The following is a 15,695-nucleotide window of genomic DNA, read 5'->3' on the forward strand; positions in this document are numbered from 1 at the left end:
TCTTTAGGAGGCAGGACTTGTGCTGCGATTTCACTTGACCCCTCTGTAATATTGCCTGTGGACACCCATATATCTGTCCACAACTTTCCAATAGTCAGTAGCAAGCAACGTGCAACGAGAGGCAGAGGGGTAGAAAGTGATGGGTTCACAGGCTCAGAAGAGCCCTGATCACAGATTTGTGTGACAGTCCCAATCTTCTTGTCCTTCAACAGTATTATATTCGTTCATTTACCCAATCCGGGGGGGGGGGGCTGGTGCCTTGATGACCCTCCCCGAGTTACTGCCAATTTTAACATCTATCCTTGGATTATATTTATTTTCTATTTATTTAGGATTATTTTACATTGGAATGTTAATTGATTGTAACTGCTTTGTAAACTGCCGAGAATTCTTTCTTAATGAGATGGGCGGTGACAAATTTGACAAATAAATACATACATAAATAAATAGAGTATTTAAAATTGTAAGGCATTTTATATTTAATTTATTTATATTTAATAAATATATATATACATTTATTAAAAATTTTAAGAAAGAAAATTAAAACTAATAGCAAGTAATATAGAGCAAGAAAAGAAATAAGAAAAAAAAATCAAAGAAAAAGCTAAAAGTGAAAGAGAGAAAAAAAAAGTAAAAACCAAATAGCAGAGTTACAAAGAAGCAGCTTCCAATTTCTTTACAGCAATTACAAGTACAATTATAAACTTACCTATTGTTCTATGGTTACAACATAGCTCTCTTTTTTCTGGAATCTATCCTCTCTAATCATCAAAAGCATAAATCATAAGTTCATTTTTTTCTCTTTCATGCAAAAAGTCTATAAGGGGTTTCCAGTCAGCAATAAACATAGATTCTGTCTTTTCTCTGATCAAAAAAGTCAATTTGGACATCCCAGCAAGTTCCATCATCTTCACCGACCATTCCTCCATTCTGAGTAAAGTCAAATCTTTCCATCTTTGAGTGTATAATAATGTTGCTGCAGTTATTATGTATAAAAAGAAAGTTCCATGACTTTTTTTCCACTGTTTGTCCATCAGTCCTAGAAGAAAACCCTCTGGTTTCAACTCTATATTAATCTTTAAAATCCTCTGTATTAGTGTGTGTATTTGAATCCAAAACTTTCTGGCTTTTATGCACATCCACCAAACGTGATAAAAAGTTCCTTCTTGTTGTTCACATTTCCAGTATAAATTTGAAGGGCCTTTATACATTCTAGACAATTTCTCTGGTGACATATACCAATGATACATCATTTTATAAAAATTCTCTTTTAGATTATAGCATAATGCAAATTTCAATCGTTTCAGCCACTTATTTTCCCATTCTTCGATCTGTATACAGTATATTATCACCAAAATTTTTAGCCTACTTTATCATACATTCTTTCCCTTCTTCTGTTTCAAATTTCACGAAAAGTTAATAGATTCCAGCCATTACATGTTCATCACTTGTACAAAGTTCTATTTCAAACTCACTCTTACAATATTGAAAACCATGAATTCTTTTGTCTATGTTAAATATTTCTAATAATTGTAACTAAGAAACTATTGACAAGTATATCCCTCTGCCACCAGATCTTCTCCTGATTTTCTTTTACATTCTTTTTGACAAAATTCTAGTATCTCACGATAAGTTAGCCCTTTGGGTTTGCTTATTATTTCTCGCCTATAAAATGCTTCTTGAGCTGAGAGCCCCAAAGGTCTTTCCGGTCACAACCTGGGTTTGTGCCTATCCCATATTCTCAGTCTGGCACATCTAACAGAATGATTTTTAACACCTATATTAACCTTAACTTTGTCATCCCACAAATATCCATGCCACCCAAATCTCAGGTCATGTCCTCCTAACTCCAAGAGCCTTCTATTTCTTAGCAACACCCACTCTTATTTTAAAATCACATACAATTCAGATTTGTCATAGTGGTACCCAAATATCTTACCTTATTCTCAGTCTTAAAACCCATCTTACTCATTAATTCTGTTTGATCTGGTACTTTCATATTTTTGTTAATAACTTCATCTTCTGTTTATTAATCTTAAAGCCTGCTCATGCACCAAATTCTTTTAATTTTCCCATTAATGTTTCAGTTCCTTTTAAAGGATCTTCCAAAACCAACACCAAGTCATCTGCAAAAGCTCTTAACTTATCAGCCTCTTTTTATATCTTTACTCCCACAATCTCTCATCTTCTCTTATATCAAATATTTCCGGAACTGAAATAAACAAGAGAGGGGACAGTGGGCGTCTCTGTCATGTTCCTTTTTGTATCTCACAAGGTTTTGTTAAATTTCCATTAACAATTATTTGGACTTTCTGTGAAGTGTAGATCAATCTCATCCATTTTATGAGGTTCTCTCCAAAATTCGTATCTTTCAAAACCTTGAACAGGAAAATTCAGGTCAAATTGTCAAAAGCGTTCTCTGCATCTAAGAAGATCAATGTGGCTTGTTTTTCATTACGTTGCTCCAAATCATCCAAAATGTCCAACACATTTCTAATGTTGTCCTTTAACTGTCTTTTAGGTTAAAAAAACCACATTGATCTGCATGAATAAACTCTTGCAAAATTATTTTCAATCTATCACCTAGAATCATTGTGAACAACTGGTAGGCATTATTCAAGAATGATATCGGTCTATAATTTTTTGTTTAAGTCAAATCTCGCCCCCCTTTAGATATTAGTGCTATATTGGTCCCTTGCCAACTCCCTGGCATCTTTCCTGTCTGAAGGATAGACTTCACTGTGTTTTGTAGTGGTTGTAAAAGTTCATCCTCACAGCATCTATATACCAGGAAAACTCAATTTTTACAAATCAAATATTTTATGTCCTTTTTTCTAATATCTGTTTCTTATAGGAAAATTATATCCCGATTTAATTTCAAAAATGTTTTCACCAAAAAATAATCTTTCAAAATAACTGTCTCCTTTATCTGTTTAAAGATTCTTAGATCAGCTCCTTGTTAAGCTTTTGGCCAAAAAAAAAAAAAAGTCCTTCAAACGCTTTTCTTTTTGTATTCCTTTGTAATCCAAAAAGAATTATTACTCATCAGGTGGAGTCTTATCCTGCTGCTTAGAAAATCTCTCTGTAACTGTAAATTAATTACATCCAAAAGTGATTAAGAAATAAGGTGCCTGAATTTTGTGTCCATTTAATAGGCTTTGTGTTTGGATGGAGCTTAGCCTTGACTCCAGCCACTCAACACATGAGCCAACCACAAGAACCTCAGTTCCTACAGTCTATTCATGAGGAGCGGCTGTCTAGAGTGCAAACAGGGGATCGCATGATCTCTCCTTTGTACAGAACTCTGCCGATCTGGCCACCAATCTCCACTGTATCACCATCCCGGCTGTGTCAATGACGTCTAGTTCCCTATAATCCTCACCAGAAGCTGACTTTTAGAGCTCTGTTCTGGAAGAGATGTTCTCCCTCTAATCCCACCTCCAGACTACATACAGGCAAAGTAGGGTACATTGATGGGCACTGGGGACAGGGTCTGAAATGAAGGGTTCTACATCAGCAAATTGGTGCGTCCCATTGGTCCTGCCAGTTTCCTGTGGGACTGCCCTCTTCTATCTGGCCCCTAAACTATTCTCCTACCCTTGGATTCTCTTTTAGTTGTGAAGGACACCACAACATTGGCTTCCACAGCCATTTTATGCTATCAATGTTGTTAGTCTCTGAGAAGCTAAAAAAACTTAGCTGGTTCTGCTGTAAGGCTGCCTTTCTGGAAAAAGTTGGCATTCTTCAACTTAAATAACGAAATTATGTATCTTTTTGGGTTTACATTGTTAAGGGGCAGGAAAATCAATTAAAGACCTGTCCTTGGAATTTCATCTGGGCCTTTCTCCAGTGGCAATGCCATTGATCATCCACTGGGGAACAGAAGAGAATGAAAAAGCCTCGTTTACCTCAAGGAACCTGCAGTGCTATTTTCTGTGCCAGAGCAAAGAACAGATCTAACATTCTGTCCATCTCCTGTTTTTTTCCCTTCGAGTGGTGGTTTTTCTGTTCAACCTGTTACTCAGAGGTGACAATACCCATAGTGAGAAACACCGACCTTAGCAAAAGTACATGATATGAAGATGCCCGAATGAGTGGATGAGGTTGTTAGGATGCTAGAACTGAATTTCATCAAATTTTCAGTTTCTTTCAGGGCAAATATGTCCTAGCACCATCTTTCCCCACTTTGCTTTTGCTCTTCGCAATTACTTTGGAATACTTTTTTTTTTTTAATCTGCTGACAATTCATCCCTGGAAGAGCACTGGGTAAGCAAAACTTTAGAGATAAAAAGAGATACGTAGACAGTAATTTAAGTGGGTAGGCAATTCTCTGTTTGTACCTATAAAAAACGACGGTTGACTGAGACCTGGATTCAGAGAGGAGATTTTGAAGCTGTGTCTTTGGATGCAACTCTGCCTGGTGACAATCATATGCAGTTGCTGTGAGGTGAGCTCAACTTGCAGATGCCAAACTCTATCGCATGTGCTCTGTGAGTAGTGTGTGTGTGTTTGTGTGTGTGTGTATGTGTATGTGTGCACATCTACAGGCAGAGGAGGACTGTGTCATTTGATATTATGGGAATTTGCTTCTTTTCTGCCACTAAATGAGAATAAAGCACGTGAGAAAGAAATTGGTGGAATAACTTTTAAATTATCCATCTGAAGAAAGGAGACTATTGAGGCTAATTCAAAAAGAAAAGAAGAGATAGAAAAAGGAAGTCGAGATGTAAATTCTAATTAAAGGGAAGGCAAAAAATGGAATGAGAATGGAACTGCAGCTGTAATGAACTGTATTGTCTCCTGGGTCTTCCAATGCCTGTCTTTCTGAAAAAGCTGGACTCGTTGTTAGAATCCCTTCTCTCTTTATCTTCCGTTCCAAGGATGGTTTCCTTTTTTTGAGATTTGGTCTTGAATAAACCTCCAATCTCAATCTCCATCTTTTCTGAGAAATGACAGCCCAGGGAGGAGCCCAAGAATGTGCTTTATAATCTCCCTCTTAGAAATCTAGTATTGCCCAAACAAATGTTCTGGACAGTTCGAGAACGGACTACCTAGTATGTGTGACCTTTCCAATAAAAGCATCGCCCTGTTTTCTATTCTGAATACTGTAGCAACATAATTTCCTGCAATCTGTTCCGCTCTCCCAAAGAATTAACTGGTACCATTCAGTGAAATGATGACCATCATTTAACTAACAATGATCCCCAAGTATTATTATAAGAAAAAAAAATCAATGCACTGTTTGTAACATAGCAAAGCCCAGTGAATGATAGCTAAGGCTGATGCCTTAAGAGAGGGCGGCAGGTTCAGTAGCAACGCTGTGCCCTGCAACAAGCTGGACTGGTTTACAATTTACCCTTCATGCCACCCCTTTTCTTTGCTCTTTCAGACCCAAAGAGGAAAGGATGGCGTCCTGGAGACCAGCATCGGCCCCACTTTGCGCTGAGAATTATCTGAGTGTTACTGCATTGCTTCTCATGAATTAATTCAGGATGTTTTGGATCTGTTTCAGTAACTGGGAGATGAATGTTTCTCCTGACCAAGTGGGGGTGGGTATGGACCTACGGCCTCCAGCTTGCAGCTTTCATTATTTTTGGAAAGAGACTTCTCCCGCGTCATCTCCAGGGGATTGAATTTGTACACCTAGCTAAGACAGAATGTAGCTTATTTAGTTTTGGCTTACCATTTATGCAATCACTGCAGTTTGCAAACAAACTTATTCCTCAATGCAGTGTGTGAATCCACCTGTGTGGGAAGCAGCCAATGTATTCAAGAAGTCATGGGTAAAACAAATTCTGTCTTAGCATAATCTGCAAAGCTGTCTTCATACAGATGTGATTTTCCTTTTTCTGTGTAACTTTGACCATATAAACATTTAAGGTGAAAGCATTGCATCTCTCCCTAATGTACTTAGTAATCTTACTATTCTTTCTTTCCTGTAGGAGGGAATGAGAGAGAACATGATAGGAGCTTCAAATGAATCACTGGTGACTGAGTTCATTTTAACTGGACTATCAGAATATCCCAGAGCTCAGATTATTCTGTTTTGCTTTCTCTTGGTGGTGTATCTCGTTAGCTTTCTTGGCAATGGACTCATCATCATGTTGAGCATTGCTGACCCACAGCTTCATACCCCCATGTATTTCTTCATTTGTGTCCTTTCCACCATAGACTTCATTCTTACCAACAATGCACTTCCAGAGACCTTGGTCAACTGCTTCATCTACAGGCCCACAATTTCTTTCTCCAGATGTTTGTCCCAAATGTACCTTGGTGAATTTCTGGTTATAACAGAGTGCATTGTCTTGGCTATCATGGCATATGATCGCTTGGCAGCAATATGCCAGCCTTTATATTACACGCAGATCATGAGTTGGAGATTATGCATTTATCTGGTAGTCACATCAGCGGCCCTTGCCTTGATGACGACCCTGATCAATCTGCTCTTGCAACCCACTGACTTCTGTGGCCATCGCATCATCAACCATTTTGGATGTGAGCTGCAATCTGTACTCAAACTGACTTGCTCCAACACAGTCAGTGAGCTTTTCATGCATGTTGCCAGCCTATTTGTGCTGGTCCCCCCCTTTGGCTTCATAGTTGTGACATATGGTCGCATAGGCTTGGCTATACTGCGTATAAGCTCTACTCTTGGGCGCAGAAAAGCCTTCTCCACCTGTAGTTCTCATCTTGCTGTGGTCAGTGTCTTTTATGGAACACTCATGATCATGTACTTGAGACCCAGAGGGAAATCCATTTCTGAAAAGGACAAGGTCATCTCCTTAACATATTCGGCTGCGACTCCCATGCTCAATCCTCTGATCTACAGCCTGAGGAACAAGGATGTCAAGGGGGCTTTTTGGAAAATGTTTCAAAGAAAAATGTCAATGTAATATACAGACATGCTCACCATGTACCACGTAGGTGCTTATTGCTGAAAATAACTGGTAAGCTTTTTAAAAAGCATTTCATAGCAAGCATTCCTATTCCTATTAAACCCAAGAGGGACTATGCAGTACTGAATCTTAAGGAGGAATGTGGTAGGGACTTCAAGAACCAGAACTCCCAACACCTTTGAAGGACATCAGGTTGGGGAATGCCATTATAAAATACCATATATACCTGCCAGGGACCTGAGAATTTTAGTTGCCAAAATATACCCCCCAAATCAGGTTCCACTTATCCATGGATGGTCTTATTCACAAGTATATATGGTAATCCTTTTTAAAATACTCTTATATCCCATGAAAAAATGGATAATCCATGGATTACCCATAGATAAGCCAAATGTCAAGATTAAAACATATGACAATTTTCAGGGTTGGCTTATCGATATTTTTCATGGTGTTTTGATTAAAAATTCAAAGGTTGCCTTGTCTGAGGAAGGGATTATGCACAAGTATGTACGGGAACAGAATTTAAATTGGAATTGTTTTCTACCCCACCCCCGACTCCTAGGAGCATGGAATGAGCAGAAGGGACACCAGCCATGGCCAACGCATGGAGGCTCTTAAGCTGGGCCTGGCTGGTCTCAGGAGGCACCACCTTTCTTTGGCATAGCCGCCCTTTGGCTCTGGGGACGGGGATGGGGCGGGCTGTCCTTGGTGGGCAGTGGGCCCGAGTGTGGGGCTTCAATCCAGAGGCAGCTCCTTGCCAGGGAAGCAGCAAGCCCAGCCCTTGAGGTTTGCATTGTTGGGCAGCAACACCAGCAGCAGCTCTCTGTGAGATGCGCAGAGCTTGTGGCAAACAAGCCATTGGGCATCTGGATCTTTGGCTTGTCTAAGCAAAGCAGAGAGGAAAGCCAGTCTGTGGTCTGGCTTGTGTGCTCACCCCAGCCCCTTGGATGTAACTTTGGGAGCCCTGACCCACCGTTTGAAACTGCACTGCATATCTTTACTCTTCTGTTTTTTGTTTTTCAGCAGAAAACGTTGAAGGGAATGCAGACCCTCAGTTGGAACTCCTTTCAGAATTACAGGAGAGTTTCAGCTCCTGCTGCAGTTAACAGAACACATCAAGCCAACTGCCTGGGTTCACATAATATGCAAAGGCCAACCCAAGTTAACAAAACACAATAACTCGGTTCACATCACATACTATGTCAGAGAAATAACCGTAGTATGGCTTGTAGTAATGTCCTGGTCAAAGTAACGTTCTAAGACAATGGTTGGGTTTTCCAAAACATGCTGAAGCATGAGATAAATTACCCTAATTCAGCTTAGTACAAGATGTTGTATGAACCAGCCACACTCTCATTGCGGAGAATACGCTTCTTTGCCAAACTCTACATTCACCCTGTGAGAATAATATCCAGATTTGCAAATGTGCCCACTGGAATTTGAATAGTTTGGACAAGAGAGAGGAGCAGATATCCAACTGATTAAGATGACAGATTAATTCATATTATTTATTTAATTGCAAGGTTCATAAGCCACTCCATTCAAAACCGATTCCCAGCAGCACACAATTCCCTATCTTTCTAAATTCAGATTAAAAAGAAAATTAAAGACAGCAATATAAATAATAATATACTGTAGGCCATCAATATTATAAATGTCCTGAAACACCATTTGCAACTATGGAAAGGCAGAAACCAAATTACATCCATTAATCACTTTAAGGCAGTGAGAAGCAGGAAGGAGTCTAGGTGAGTAGACATTTGGAAATTATGCCATGTCCCATTGGAAAAGGGAATATGCATGGAAAGACAAACTGTTTCAATTCCACCAGAGTAGGAGGATTTACTCAGAGGCAAAGTCTGTGAGTTTGCGCAGGCTATCAATGGCACACAGAATCACGAAGCTCACTAAAAGGGCATTTTCTCCCCAAAACCCTAAGCAGGCCCCAATCAGTGTAATGTCAGAATGAGTGAACGAGGCAATGAATGTGAACTGATTGTAGAAACTGTTCAAATAAACCAATTTCACTTAAGCTTTGTGCCTGTGGTCTCATATTAACCATTGCAGAAGATCTCACAACTTTTGATTTTGGTCCCTGCATTCACTTTCCAAAGGAGAAAGCAAGGGTGCTCAGGTGCCATTGATCACCCTGTCACCACTGATGTTTGCATACTCCACAGATTGCGCCTGCCCTTTGCTGCTAAAGACATGACTATAGCCTGGGGCATACAGACGTGGGGTGAAGAGGAAGAGTGAGGGGGAAGCCAGGGGAGAATGGCATGCAGTACGGCTCCTTTGTACACCCAAAAACTGTCAATGGGTTGCCCCTGTCACCTCACCCCCCTACATCTGTCCACAACTTTTCAATAGTCAATAGCAAGCAACGTGCAACGAGAGGCAGAGGGGTAGAAAGTGATGGGTTCACAGGCTCAGAAGAGCCCTGATCACAGATTTGTGTGACAGTCCCAATCTTCTTGTCCTTCAAGAGTATTATATTCGTTCATATACCCAATCCTGGGGAGGGCTGGTGCCTTGATGACCCTCCCTGACTTACTGCCACTTTTAACATCTATCCTTAGATTATATTAATTTTCTATTTATTTAGGATTATTTTACATTGTAATTTTAATTGATTGTAACTGCTTTGTAAACTGCCGAGAGTTCTTTTTTAAAGAGATGGGCAGTGACAAATGTGATAAATAAATAAATAAATAAATAAATAAATAAATAAATAAATAAATAGTTTTTGAATAGTTTGGACAAGAGAGAGGAGCAGATATCCAACTGATTAAGATGACAGATTAATTCATATTATTTATTTAATTACAAGGTTCATAAGCCACTCCATTCAAAACCGATTCCCAGCAGCACACAATTCCCTATCTTTCTAAATTCAGATTAAAAAGAAAATTAAAGACAGCAATATAAATAATAATATACTGTAGGCCATCAATATTATAAATTTATTAATAATTTTAAGAAAGAAAATTAAAACTAACAGCAACTAATATAGAGCAAGAAAAAAAAATAAGAAAAAAGAAATCAAAGAAAGAGCTAAAAGTGCAAGAGAGAGAAAAAAGTAAACACCAAATAGGAGTCACAAAGAAGTAGCTTCTGATCTTCTTCACAGCAATTATAAGTACAATTATACATTTACCTCTTACTGTATGGTTACAACATAGCTCTCCTTTTTCTATAATCTATCCTGTCTAATCATCAAAACCATAAATCATAAGTTCATTTTTTTACTCTTTCTTGCAAAAAGTCTATAAGGGGTTTCCAGTCAGCAATAAACATAGATTCTGTCTTTTGTCTGATCAGAAAAGTCAGTTTGGCCATCTCAGCAAGTTCTATCATCTTCACCAACCATTCCTCCGTTGTGGGTAGTACCAGATCTTTCCATCTTTGTGCATATAATAATATTGCTGCAGTTATTATGTATAAAAACAAATTTCCATGAATTTTTTTCAACTGCTTGTCCAGCAGTCCCAGAAGAAAAGCCTCCAGTTTCAACTCTACTGTATATTAATCTTTAAAATCCTCTGTATTCGTGTGTGTATTTGAATCCAAAACTTTCTGGCTTTTATACACATCCACCAAACGTGATAAAAACTCCCTTCTCGTTGTTCACATTTCCACATAAATTTGAAGGGCCTTTATACATTCTAGACAATTTCCCACCCTTCTCCCCGTTGCCTGGGTTACTGGTTTGCCCGGGGTATTCTTCCCCTCGCCCCAATGGCAGATTCAGCCGTGTTTCTCTGTCTCTCTGATTGCTGTCTTTTGTCTGTGGGGTTGTTGAGGTCATTGGGCTTTTCTTTTGCAGGCTAAGACGGGGATCCTTAATTGCTTGCTGATCGCTGTGCTTCCAATCCGCTGCGGTTTGCATTGCCTGGGGCGCTTGTGGGAAGCCGGCTTTGTTACAAAGTACAGTGGAACCTCGGGTTACGAACGCCTCTGCTAACGAACATTTCGGGTTACGACCAGCTCCGGCCGCAAAAATTTACCTCGATTTGCGCACTCCGCCTCGGGGAACGAACGGGATCCGCGGCCATTTTCCCTCCCGTGACACAGTCCGCGGCCATTTTCCGCCCTGACGCGTGGTCCGCGGCTGTTTTTCCGCCCCTGATGCGTGGTCCGCGGCCATTTTTCTGCCCTGCTGCGTGGTCCGCGGCCGTTTTTCCGCCCTGCCGCGTGGTCCGCGGCTGTTTTTCCGCCCCTGCCGCGTGGTCTGTGGACGCCAGAACGGATTAATGGTAATTACATTGAACCTTATGGGAAAATTTGCTTCGGGGTGCAACCAATTCGGGTTCCGACCAGAGTCACGGAACGGATTAAGTACGTAACTCGAGGTACCACTGTATCCGCTCCTGCCCTGACTTAATTACCGCAATTAACTTGCGGTTCGCCCGACTTCCTCTTTTCCGCTGCCTGCGCCTGAGGCGGTGAAATTGACCAGTGGTCAAACTGAACAGTGGCATTCGCTGTGCTGTGCCAGCTGAATCTGACAGAGCCAAGGTATGATTTATTACCTTTTTATCTTGGACAAATCATGGCTTAGTGTGAAGTGGGAATCATACACAATCCTGTTGTTTCCCAAGTACTGATGTATGAATCAATTACAGGTAGTCCTCATTTAGCGACCACAACTGGGATGGGCAAGTTAGTCGTTAAGCAAAGCAGTGACTAAGTGAAATCATGACTGTGCTTATGATCTTATTTCAACTTTCCTTTGCTTTACAGACCTGTGAAGGTCGTAAATGTGAGGACTGGTCCTAAAGTTACCTTTTCAGCACCATTGTAACTGTGAGCAGTCGCTAAATGAGGCAGTCACTAAATGAGGACTACCTGTACTAAAAGCTACATCAGCTACTACTAAAGCCGTATATGCATATGTGAGAAGCAGAATGGCCATAACCAAGTCATACTTGTGTGGTGAGATTATTGCTCAGAGGCCAGTGAATTGTGGGTACCACAGTTACAAGCTCACCTAGCCACATCCAGGTTAGCTGATGGACAAAAGCAACTTCTTGCATGACCTGCCTTCCTTTTAACTTGGCTACAGTGTTTCCTTCACCCCAATATAGCAGTCTAAGGGGCAGAGTTATATTTGTCTGCTCCACCAGTTTGCATTCACAATACTGAAGCTTACATCCCAGCCCCCATGCCAGAAAGTCAGAAACTACGAGCTGAAAACTCAGGTGAGTAACCAACATAGAATGAAATGTGACTCTTGCTCATGTACACAGGTAGGCCTTACCCCAAAACATAAGGGAGGACAAGGAAGAAAGAAGCAGAAAACGTTTCATTGGGATTGAAGTTATCACTAAGAAAGGGGTAAGGGCGGGGTTTATTTTCCTTGGCTATATGTGCTTGGTTCCTATATTTTTTATATCTCTGTTCAATAATAATGTGTTTATGACAGCCCTGATTAAATAATAATAATAATAATAATAATAATAATAATAATAATAATAATAATGTGTTTATGACAGCCCTGACAGGCATATTCTACAAGGTCTAGTATTTTCATATTTAAAATCTTCTTACAACAATAATAATTGGAACAGAGAAATCCTGTTTTTAGTAGATAACCATCCTGGGGTCTATGTGGAGCATTATACCGCGAGTAGAATGTTCTCCCCTTTCCTTTCTTTTTTTAACCAAGCAGTCTCTATATCCTTCAGTATCTCAGGTTTCCATCTTGGTTATTTAAAGTTAAAAAGGATATTTTAGTTTATTGTTTTTTAAATTCAGGTTTTGCTTTTGTTTATCTCTTTTGAGATTGATTTAGCAGAGGAGGTGAGGAAGATGAAGCGAGTGAAGAGACACCTAGAGCACCACTGGAGAGTTGCTATTAAGGCCTATCTTGTGGTAGTAAAGGTTGTGAAATACCAATATTTCTCTGCCCTTGTTGCTTCTGCTGAGAGATACCTGACGGCCTTGTTTTGAGTGACCAGGTAGGAGATGGTTCAGAGGTTTCCCTTTAAGGTCTCTCTGAGGAATTTGCAAGGCATCTGATGGATAGTGTCGATGAGATTCATGCTAAGTTGGACTCTAGCCTTGAAGCAGGTCCTGTGGAGGTGACTGGGGCAAGGTTGGTTATCTGGCTTGGTTATGTGGGAGGGTCTTGATTGTGTTGGGTCTGATGAAGTTGACAGGGTTCTTGCGGCTGTTAGCTGAGCCCCCTCTGTTATAGATCCATGGACCTCTTGGTTGGCAAAGGCTGGCTTTTCTGGTCATAATACTGTAGCTACAAACATAGCACAATAAACAGACTCAAACACGTCTGCTAGGCTTACCTGCACAAGGCTGATTGAGTGAGCAATAAGGTGGACATTGGGAAAATAATCCTGAACTTAACAAATGGAACTGTTATTGAAAAAGAACCACAGTCCAATCAACTTCTTTATATGGGCAGAGAGCAAACTTTCTTCCAATTCTGGCACTACAGAGTTTTGGATCTGTCCTGCTTGCTGCTTACTTTTAATGGATGATTCCAGCCTGTCTCAAAATTCGCATCTTGCCCTTGGCTTGGACTGTGCTCAGAGGAGGACTATAAAGCATTCCCAGCTGCAAGAGGGAGCCAGGAGAAAAACTTGATTTAATTTACTCCTGGTATAAAATGAATTAAATGAATCACCTCCTTGGCAACTTTATGGAAATAATTTGTCATTCTCTTCTTTCACAATGCTTTTCGGCTTCCCCATTTAGCTTTGTTGTTGTTGTTGAAGGACCATAACAAGTCAGTCGTGTCTCCCAGTGACTACCCAGACAGGTCCATGCAGTTTGTGTGGGCTAAAGGCCTGCAATTTCCTGGGGCCCTCCTTCCCGGTATGAACCAGGTTTTTTGAGATCAGAAAGGGCAGCAGGTACTGCTATCTGCTGTCAAATTTCCTTTATAGAACATAGTTCAGATCAGTACAATCTACTTACTTCCCAGAGATATAAGGCTTATAATACTTAATGCAATTTGGCTACAGTTTTGGGAAGGGCCTGGAGACGCTGTGTGTGAGAGGAAGCAGATGGAATAATGGCCAGCCTTGACTTAAAGCTGTGTTTCATAGACATACATATCAGTTCACTGGCAATGGAAAACCAGCTAGTTAGATTTGAAAGGGTGGTGAGACTATAGATGAGATGTCCGGCATGTGTCCCTTGACCTACTTCAAAAATGTGGAAGACACAATGGAGTGATATTCTTCAGAATCCTACTCCTTTTTATCACTGGAAGAGGACAGGGACTCCAAAGTTATACTGTAGTGAGAGTTGCCAGTCAGCTGGCAGACCCCTTACTAAGAGGCCTCAGTTAGTCTGCCAGCTTCTAGATGCAGCACAGGTCCACGGTAGTGGGTCACCATACTGGATTATCTGTTTGTATGCTCAGAGCTTTAAGTTCTCTACACCTTGTAGAAACAGTCATATGAATATGCAATATTTCATCATTACAAGGCCAGTCCAGGATGTTTTGAATCTCTCCCCAGACCACTTCATACATTTTGCAAAGTGAGAGGACCCCTCTGTCTGACTCCACTGCAGCAACTTTTCATGGAAGAATGAACAGTAGATTGACTTGATTCCAGATAGTATTTGTCCTTCCATGGTTCTCCTGGCCATGAACCACCCACATTTGCACCCACTAAAGTCCATGACAAAATGACGTTTAGCCTCAATCCGACTCACAGATTGTGTGACTGATCACTTCAAAACCTTTAAAATGATGAAACCAGCGTTCCATTGAAGTGCGTGATAGATGTGGATGAAAGGTCACGTGGTCTATTAAGGCATCCACCTGATATCCAATTCCATGCACATCATGAGTTGGAGATTACGCACTTTTGTCAAACTGGGTTATTCCAACTCACATACCAGTGAGGTCTTGTTGCACGTTTCCAGCCTCTTTCTCTTAATTCCTCCCTTTGACTTCACAGTTGTGACATGCAGTCGTGTGGGCCTGCTGTAACGTGCATTCGCTCAAGTCAGGGTTGCAGAAAGGCCTCCTCCACCTTGCTGTGGTCAGGGTCTTTTACACGACAATCATGATAATGTACATGGTGCCCGAAAGAGAATTAGTTTCTGACAAGAAAAAGATCCTAACTGTGGTCTATGGAGCTCTGACTCCTATGCTGAATCCTGTAATTTACAGCCTGAGAAACAGCACTGTGAAAGAAGCTTTTAGGAAACTGGTTGGAAAAAAGACACCAGAATAAATCAGTGTTCACCTCTGCGTACTATCCGGAGGCACCTGCAGGTGGCAATTGTTCATAGCAATTTATTATAGTAGTAAAAATTAGCTTCCTCCCATTATCACTGCATGGTGTTTCAACCATGGTACAACATACTACAGAGAACTCATGTCTGGCTGAACACAGTGAAATCTCCCCAGTGTGACAATCAGGCATCTACCACATTTAGCTGTGGTTTTGCTTTTCTTCAGGGCTGCTCAGCAAGATGCTGATGCTTTGCTGGGAGCTCAGTGTACACTGTAGCTGTTTGCACACTTAATAAATTCATGTTGCCTCTTCCAAGTGATTTGGTTGCTTTAGAAGACCCAGATTTTGGCCACAACACCTCATGTATCACAGTTGCTGTTTACATCTCCCCTGCATCTGAGAGGGATTCTAGAACTTGAAGAGCAGGAGAACATGCTTCATTTCCTCTTTCAGTGGTTCAAAAAATGACCAATAAAATACGTCCACACTGAATCGCTTAACTAGTTAAGCAAAGCAAGCGCTTCGCTACAGAGCCAGCCCTCTAAAATTGGTCAGAACATTGCTCACAAAAAATCAAGTTCCAAAA

The 15,695-nt window shown here is 40.6% G+C and overlaps 1 protein-coding gene across 1 annotated transcript; it reads left to right on the forward strand.

Annotated features, from left to right (window-relative positions):
* The first annotated feature begins 4,254 nt into the window (after positions 1 to 4,254).
* On the forward strand, positions 4,255 to 6,893 carry LOC148216275 (olfactory receptor 13H1-like). The gene is made up of 2 exons (XM_088138516.1): positions 4,255 to 4,266; positions 5,943 to 6,893. The coding sequence occupies exon 2, from the start codon at positions 5,949 to 5,951 to the stop codon at positions 6,891 to 6,893; it is 945 nt and encodes a 314-aa protein (XP_087994642.1). The 5' UTR covers positions 4,255 to 4,266; positions 5,943 to 5,948.
* The last annotated feature ends 8,802 nt before the right edge of the window (positions 6,894 to 15,695 follow it).

Source organism: Python bivittatus, unplaced genomic scaffold, assembly GCF_059951505.1.
Source record: "Python bivittatus isolate LINGU-HERP-01145 unplaced genomic scaffold, Pbiv_v1 ctg000220_np1212, whole genome shotgun sequence".
NCBI classification, from domain to species: domain Eukaryota; kingdom Metazoa; phylum Chordata; class Lepidosauria; order Squamata; family Pythonidae; genus Python; species Python bivittatus.

Coding starts and splice junctions, on each gene's coding strand:
- LOC148216275 (XM_088138516.1), top strand. CDS start 5,949: ATGAGAGAGAACATGATAGGAGCTTCAAATGAATCACTGGTGACTGAG.